The 8,993-nt window shown below is 42.1% G+C and overlaps 1 protein-coding gene across 1 annotated transcript in view; it reads left to right on the top strand.

Annotated features, from left to right (window-relative positions):
* The first annotated feature begins 6,023 nt into the window (after window positions 1–6,023).
* si:ch211-220i18.4 (SRSF protein kinase 3) overlaps window positions 6,024–8,993 on the top strand; it is a 39,754-nt gene continuing 36,784 nt past the window's right edge. Inside the window, exons 1-3 of the mRNA XM_036212632.1 lie at window positions 6,024–6,249; window positions 6,373–6,464; window positions 6,622–6,884. Coding sequence (XP_036068525.1) covers window positions 6,024–6,249; window positions 6,373–6,464; window positions 6,622–6,884 — 581 coding nt within the window. The remainder of the gene's footprint in view (window positions 6,250–6,372; window positions 6,465–6,621; window positions 6,885–8,993) is intronic.

The raw sequence follows: 8,993 nt of genomic DNA, 5'->3' as shown, positions 1-8,993 counted from the left end.
TCGGTTGTGTTTTTTCCTGTTTAGATGGATTTGTACTTTAAAGACGGAGCAGAGCATTCCTCCACTGATGTCCCGAGTGTTTTGGCAGACGTGGACTTTCTCTGTCCTGAAGTCTTACAGACTCGCACAAACCTGCTTCGGTCTTACTCGCATTCTCGTTTACGTTGATCTGAACGTCTTCTTTCCTCTGACGGTGACCACAGCTGACGCCAGTCGTCTTTATCCTCCAATGAACCTCCATTTTCATTTTGTTTGACATATTTGCCCAAAACAAGAATCAGGATTTGTTTCAGATCACCTTCATTACGATCCGTCCCAATTTTTATCAGGTCGTTTGGATGGATGGAAACACTTGATCACAAAGGAAATGATGTGAAACTATGTCACATTTCTTATATTTATGCTTTTTACAAATGATTTGTGTTTTTGTCAACTTTGACTCTTTTATTTCTCAGATTTGCTCTGAAGCACAGAAAAAAAATTCTCACCTTTAACTAAAACGTAGCTGCTGCTCTGCAACGCCACACTGGAGCCTTTTTTGGTTGTTTTGCATTTTAATTTATTGTTTATTTATTTCATTGCAGACTGTTTTGTTTCAGCGCCCCCTGTTGGTTACACCTTCTGTCTATTTCCACTTTATAATGCCGTTTTTTAATTAAAGTTTTTTAGTCTCTTCGTGTTTGACGACATTTTCAATGATGTCAAAGGAATTTGCTGATGTTTTGCGTAACTTGTACATTAATGACTTTATATTTTTTGCCGTCGCGCATAAGATGCTTGCACGTCTGATGTTTGCTCTGTAGATAAATGCTGTTCCTGGTAAACTGTAGCGTCATCTAACGGATAGGATGAGCCTAACAACAGCTTACTGTGATGCAATAAAGCGCTCCATGAACTATGCTGACTTTAGACCTTTTTTCCCCATCAAGAAGTTGTTTAAAATATATATCAAAATGTTTGGGATTTCCATATTTTAATAGAAATTGTAACATTTTTTCACAGGACTAATTAAAAAATATCCTTTTTAGTAAACACACATTATCAAAAATACAAAAAGTTGATTAAAAAATCCATCAAAGGACTAAATTGTTGTTCAGGTTAATTTGACCCCCATGAAATACCTACCAAAATCTGCACAAACATCAGTAAAACTTCCTTAGCACCAGAAAATATTTTTATTTTTTTAGACGCAAACAGTGTGACCTGAAGCTGCCTGTAGACTGAATCTCCCTCAACCACTGATCTCAAAATGATTCCATATTTGTGATAACTTTCTCCATAAAGTGGGTGTGGCTTCTGAAAGGCCTGGTCGCTAACAGACAGATGAAAAAGATTGTCCCTGTGGCCTATACTCCTCATTGTGGCAGCCATGTTAGCTTAGAAGGTCACACCATTCGAATGTATCATCCAGATACATTTTTATGACAAAACAGATGTGACTTGTGTGGCAGTTTTTAACCTAGATCGTTTGAAAATCCCACAATGGTCCCTAAAAACACCTGAAGCTGACCAAAGTTATGATGAATAAACTTTATAGAAAGTAAGACACTGTTTTAAGTTTAAAAATCAGAACTAATTAAAGAGATCTGGACAGTTATAAAGGTATCATCCATCTTTGTATCCATCAGAACTTCCTGAATTCCTTTTAGGGTCACCGTGTTACTGGAGCTAACAAAATACTATTAGGAGATGGTGGGCTACACCTTCATCATGTTGCCAGGCTGTTGCAGGACCACACTCTATAGCAGAGCTGGTTAGGTCAATATTTCAGACACATCGTATATTTTATGTTACACGCACCAAATTTAGCATGGATGTCCCTTAGAATCCCATCCTTAGAAAAAGCATGTTAGAAACCAGAATAAATGGCCTCCGTTTGTGAAGGTGACAGCCATACAGTCAAAAAATATTTATTTACCCCAGTCGCAACAATATATCTAGTCTTTAAACTTGAGGTGTACCTACAGTATTACAGTATATAATAGAAAATATATTTGAAAAATACATTATGTATTTATAAATGTATTTTAAAATTCAGCATCATCACATGTGCTTTTCTGAAAGAGAAGGTAAATCCATTCCAAATGTGGTGCTTGTACCACAAAATGTTAATAAATCCACTAGATAACCTATAGAGCCTGTTTCTGGATTGTGGAAAAGACACCAATAAATAACTTAGTGTATAAATGTTCCCTAACTTGAACATTTTTTGAGGAAGTCCTTGCTGTGAATGGATTTTTTCATCTGTCAGTGAGGCGTCTGCTGGGATTCTGGATTCTGGTCTCTGGATCTTCTGGTGGATGTGGTCGTTTGAGCCACAGCGCCATCACTACGCCTCTTTCTCACTCCGCAGTTTCCTAATGGAGCAGAGGTTTATCCCACTAACACACTGATCCGCATCCATGCAGGTGCTGCTTTGATGTGTCTCCCCACACATGCCCGCCGCTCCTGTGGGAGGAGTCTAAAAACAGCCAGCAGTGGATCTGCAGCTGCAGCTCGGACCAGTGGGCTGAGGAACAGCGAGACATGGGGGCGTGTAAACGGCATCATTTACACCAACCTAGTTTTTTATGAAATGTCTCACACTGAGTATGTTTGTTCTGGTTCACAACTGATTTATTGAAACTGCAGCTGCAGGTTTTTAGTTCAAAACATTCCAGAAATGGACAAATTAGAAATATTTGAACCTCTTTACTCAACGATTTATAGACCTACACCAAGGAAAATGGGTTTGGGGTGTTTTTGACATCTGTACACTGTTCCTTCAAAGCTGCGCACGTTCGCAATTGCACACTGCTCCTGATGCGCAATAAGAAGAGCTTTCCCATACATCAACTAGTGGTACAACCTGGACACATCATCAGTAATGTTACCTGGAAGCATGGAATGTTTTGGGTCTTTCAAACATCATACACTCTGACCTGGGTGACCCAGCTGGGGTTGATCAGATCCCAGCGTGTGTCCAGGTAGCGCTACTCACCCAGAGCCACCTTGAGGCTACTTCTGCTGCCTCGGTTACCTCCTTAATGGCCCTGCGCTTGCTAGCCCCAGTGATGCCGAGCATGTTGTACGCCCTACAAAGCGACTGACCTATGAACCCCCTGCATCCCACCTCAAAGGTCTCGCACCTCCAACCATTGTTCCGTCAGCCCTCTACTACGTCAGCATACTTTGCCCTTTTCCTCTCACTTGCCTCATCGATCCGGTCCTCCCAGGGGACGGTCAACTCCAGGAGAACGATCTGCTTTGAAGCCTCTGAGATGAGCAGCATATCTGGCCTCAAGGTTGTACTGGCAATGGTTTCTGGAAATTTCAGTTGCTTTCCAAGGTCAACTTTTAACTCCCAGCTGCTGTTAGCAGACCTGAGTGGTGGCTTCTCTCCAGCCTGGACAGAGGCAATAATGTTCTTTGCTGGGAGGAGACTCCTGCAAAGCTTAATGCCACTGCTTATGGTTTTGGCTATTGCCTTTAGCAGTTGGTCATGGCGCCAGCAATAGCGTCCCTGTGCCAGAACTTTTGAACAGCAGCTGAGGATGTGCTCCGGGGTTTCCCTCTTTAGACCCAGGTTGCAGGCTGGTGACTCTACCTTTGTCCAGCAGAACAAGTTAGAGGGTCTTGGTACGACGTCGTAGACCACCTCTATCAGAAAATGTATACGGTGTGGCTCAGACTTACACAACTCCACCCATGATACTTTGTGTTCCACTTAGGCCCGATCCGAATACTACCCTTCTCCCTCTCCCTTAGCCCTTCCCCTTCGTTTATCCCTCCGTGCTTGCTCCAAACGGAGGGTGATGAAAAAATAGTGTCTAATTTTTCGGACGTGACTTCCATTCAATGACGTCATCAACATCGCCGGTCCGCTAGCATTAGCACAGCGCTTCCAGCGGTTTAATATCCATAACAACAGTGGTTTTATAACTTTAGTCATTACTTACATTTAAATGTAAACATCTGTATTTCAGAGCGCACCAAAGGGAAGAAAAGAGCTTCTTCGCGCGATGCGGTTTACTCTCGCGATAGCGGACTTTGGACCCCTCTGTTTGGAGTGTGAAACTTAAAAAATACTAATTCCGGACACGACTTTGGCTTCAACTGCCACTCCAAATCAAGGGGGAGGGCTGAGGGAGAAGGAGAATATTCGGATCGGGCCTTAGTCTTCCCAACTTGTCCAAGCTCCCTGCTGAGGCATCCCCACCACCCTGCTAGCTCGCTCCTCCTCAGTGATTGCCTTCAACTCTTTCTGTATCATTGATCTGCTGTACTTCCCCTGTGCCTCCTTTCTGTGCCGTGCCATGGCATACCCCAACCCAGCCCTTCCATTGGTCACTGTTCCAACCAGTGCCCTGTGCCGAAGCCTCGACTCAACCATGTCAAATGCCTCCACTGCCTTCCACCCCATTCACACTTCGGTCCCTGCTTGGGAGACCTTTGGGTCACTTTGAACTCCTCCCTCAAACTACTTACTGAAAGTTTTAGCTTGTTGTTCTGACGTATAGCGTAATGCTGCTCAAACGCCGAGGTAGCCCCAGCCATTTATGCATGAACCTGCTGACTCTCAAACAGCAGCACCTGGACTTTCAGCAGGCAGACAGAAGCTGTGTCTGTCTGCGAGTAAACAAACATCTCTAATCAGGAACCCCCCCGACTGTACAAAAACAATCCGCCGAAGGTGTGAGAAACTGAGCCCGTTGTCATGGAAACCTGCATTCCTCCCCTGCCCATGACCTTCACCACGAATTCAACGCCTTGGTGACTCTTTCATCCAGCCCCCCCCCGACTGTGCCTTAGAGCGCTGTGCGACCGCGCATGGCTGCCACCAGGCTGGACGTGTGGGAGTCAGTTTGTGGACCTTTTTGTCTCGTGAAATTAATGCGCTTCAATGTTGATGTATTTTTGCTTGTACTTTAACTCATGCCGCCCTACTGCGACACAGGTTGAATATACTTGATTTTTGACATCCTTCCTGCACCCTCATGTGTCGTTTCTGGGTGATAGAGCGCTGTCCAGCGGCTGCTCCCCACCACAGAGAGAATTTCCCCATTGTGGGAGTAATAAAGGATTTGATTGATTGATTGATTAATTGATTGACATCATCGCCTTTGATCTGAAGGTTATAAAATAGGACCAAGAAATCATTCTTTCTCATTGTTCGTTTGGTCCATACCAGAGAGCAGAAGGTTCCCCAGCTACTAGAAGCCTTTCATTCCAGTCAAGTACCTTCGAATTATACTGAGGAACACACAGTTTTTTTTTTACGCTACAAAAACTGCATCTACACTCTATACTTTTAAGAAGAACATTTTAAAGATTTTCATTGCACTAAAGAAAATCCTTATAGTCCTAAAGAAATCAATTTCTTTCAAAATGATACTTACATCAGGAGTTCTGGGATGTGCTGTTGTCACCAAAGAATGGCCAGACGCTGCATTGACATCCCATAGGAAAAATCTGTTGCTCAAATGTGGNTCTGCAGCCAAGTTCAAAGAACTCCCATATCTGTGTTTCAAAGACTACCTTCCCTACTCTTATTTACATATAAATCAACACACAAAGATCTATACAAGCCGTTCATTATTAATTCATTATTTTGTATTAAAAACAAAGATATTTGAGAACATTGAAATGTTTTATCAGTGTTATTCTTGTGAAAATCCTGATGCGGCCCAGCCTCACTTAGACTCTGCCTCCAGCGACCCCCGCTGAATTGAGTTTGAGACCCCTGGCTTAGAGGATGACAAGGACGAGGTAAACACCAAAAAACCCACAAAATGGGCAGTAAATATCTTTAAAGACTTCCTCGCTCAAAAAAACATGGACATCAATTTGAAAACTATACCGCCACCACCCTCAATGACAGTTAGCGGCTTTTTTACGCGCCTGTTCAGTCCACTAAAGAAAGAGGAGAATACAGCGTTGCCAGTTTGAAGAGCTTGAGAGCCGGCATTAATCGCCACTTAAAAGACATGAACATAATTAGCGACACCGTGTTCAAGAGCAGCAATGCTGTTTTTAAAGCAATAATGAAGCGCTACAGAAAGAGTGGAAGAGACACCAGCTCCCATCATCCTCGGATTCCTGAGTCGGACCTAGAGAAATTCCGATGCTCATCTGCGCTGTCTCCCGACACGCCCCTCGGCCTCGTCAGAAAGGTGTGGTTTGACATCCAGCTGTGTTTGGCCCGGCGTGGGAGGAAGGGGAGCCGTGAGCTGACCATGGCATCTTTTGCCATCCACAGAGACGAGGAAGGTGCTGAATATGTCAGCCTGTCACATAATCCTGAAACTAAAAATCACAAAACTCCTAACGACCCGCACAAGCAAAATCTAAGAGGATTTATGTTTGCAAGGCCCGGGGATCATCTGTGCCCAGTAAAAGCTTTCAAGAAGTACATCTCTAAATGTCCTCCAGACGCAAAGTCTTTTTATCTGCACCCGAAGCGCTCCATCACCCCAGCATCTGAGGTTTGGTACTCCAGGGAACCGATGGGCGTCAGCTACCTCGGAGAAATGCTTAAAAAATAAGTGAAGAGGTCTGTACAATGGCATAGCCCTGTATATTTGGTATAACATCTCTTCTGCTCTCGTTAACAGCCTGTGTGTCTTTTATTGTTGCTTTAAGGTGGGGCTACCACGGATTTACACCAACCACAGCTTGCGGAGCACGGCTGTGAGTCGACTCTCAGACGGCGGTCTGGAATCCCCCCAGATCATGTCTGTGACGGGGCACCGCTGTGAGAGCAGCCTGCAGGCTTACTGGGCTCAGTCACTCCAGGAGAGACGAGAATGGAGCAACCTTCTGTCGTCACGCAACGTCACAACCAGCAGTGGTCAGGGTCCACAAAAGCTGAATCTTGGTCCTTCAAGCAACAATGTGATGGACATGCCAGTTTCTCTTTCAGATTTTACGATCAACGGGAATGTAGAATTTAATTTCAAATAATTATTTTTGTCTTTCAGTAGCCTATTTTCTGCTTCATAGAAAGTTAAAAGGTTTGATGGTTGAAAATAATTGATTTATCAATAAAGTGTTTATTTTTTTCTCTCTCTGAACTGATGTTTTGTTTCGCCTATAGTGACGATCGGCATTTATGTATCACTTTCCTTTGCGGCTGCAGCTGAGTTCTACGTCGGCTCTACTGGCTCAGGCTTGTTGCTATGTTACCGTGACAACAAGCCGCATCACGCCTCGAATAGTCCGCTTTTTGTGGAAAAAAATACTAGTCAAGTCGAAGAATTAACAAGAATCAGTCCAGTTCTTCTTATATACAGTCAATGCTAAAGCCTCGAGATGTTTACTTCTGGATCACGTGAATAAAATTTATTTAAAAAGAAATGTGACAACAGCTTCACTGAATTCTTAATTTTAATCAGAGTGCTTCCCCATAGGAAAAATCTGTTGCTCAAATGTGGCTCAATCACGTCTCCTGAGACAAGTTTGAGATCAGTTTGAGCGTCTCGTTCTTGTATCATTCTGTGCTCATTTGTGCAAAGATGAGCAAAGACATCAACGAGACAAATGAGCATGAATTCAGATAAGCTTTTTGAGCAAGACTTAAAAAGTGGGAGAAACAAACGAGATCTCATAATAGTCTCGTTCTGATCTAAGTTGTCTCAGCTATTTTAATGAAGGATTAAGGAGAAAAGGATTAGACACATTTGAGAAGGATTAGCTCTAAAAGAGATCTCATTATTGTCTCTTTCATTTCTCTTGAATGTCTCACCAAAGCCATTAATGAGACACATTTGAGAAACAGTAAAAAACACAAAATATGTAAATGTTACATTTTATTTGGGATTTGGTCAGCACCATACAACATTTGTATTGGGATAACAGCATTAGACTCTTTAAATTTTTTAGACAAAATACAGAAATATAAAACATAAATGAGACACAAAAATAAATTAAATACAAGCTCTGACATTGTTTACTTGTTGAAAAGTCGATTTTAACTAAATTATTTTTTTTTTAATAATTTAAAAGTACTTTAATCCTTGTGCTCTCTTATAGGGTCAAGATGACCCAACCATTACATTGATGTGTGATCTCTCCCATAATAAATGTGGACAGGATCTTATGTCTGCCACGGACACCAGACAAGATTAAAAATCCTTGGGAAAAAAAACAGATGACCCCACTTTTAATGTAAACATGTCCAGGATAGCACACGAGTTAAAACCACCTGGCTTCTTAATGAACTATTTTGGGTAAAACTAGAAATACATTCACAAAATTGTGTCGTATTATACCCGGAGATCTATTTCAAACAGTGCAAACTTTTTTTATGTAATTGCATTAAGTACATGAACTGTCGCGTACTCAATCTGGCCGACGTGGTGATAATGAATACTTCCAGATTCTAAACACTGACAGCACTGCTGAGGTACAAGGAGGAATCTTACTTGGCTTTGAAACAACAGAACTTACATGCTTCCAAATCCTAGAACACACTTGGCAGGAACTGTATTAAAACTCATGGTCCATGAAAATTAAAAACAAAAAATAAAGGATGAAAGAGTAACCAGTCCACATACTGTAGATCACAGCAGTGGCCTACTGCTTAGAACCTGCTCTGGCCGTACATTTGCTGACAAACGCTTTCTTGAGCTGGACCTCCACAATTTTTCCCAACCAGGTGGAGTGGCACATCTCAGGACACAAGCTGTAAAACAAGAACATTAAAATCTAGTATGAGTAAAATGACAATAGATGGCATATCACAAATATAACACTTCAAGATGCAAGCAAATTATAGTTTTATTAGATCAGCTGCATAATGCTGCCATGAGATTTAATTTACATGTCATCTGATAAGTCAAAATAATCATTTCTGGCATCTAAAAACAGCCAGAATTCAGTTAAGATGACATATTACACGTGACCTCTATAGCTGTTAAAGGTATTTAAATTCAGCATGTTACTTCTTTGGGCAGTAAAAATCCAACAAATAAGTTCAAATCGGTTTACTTAAAGATGAGTTAGATCAGGGGTGT

The sequence above is a fragment of the Oryzias melastigma genome, linkage group LG7, assembly GCF_002922805.2.
Source record: "Oryzias melastigma strain HK-1 linkage group LG7, ASM292280v2, whole genome shotgun sequence".
NCBI classification, from domain to species: Eukaryota; Metazoa; Chordata; class Actinopteri; order Beloniformes; family Adrianichthyidae; genus Oryzias; species Oryzias melastigma.
This window is presented reverse-complemented; position numbering and strand designations above follow the sequence as displayed.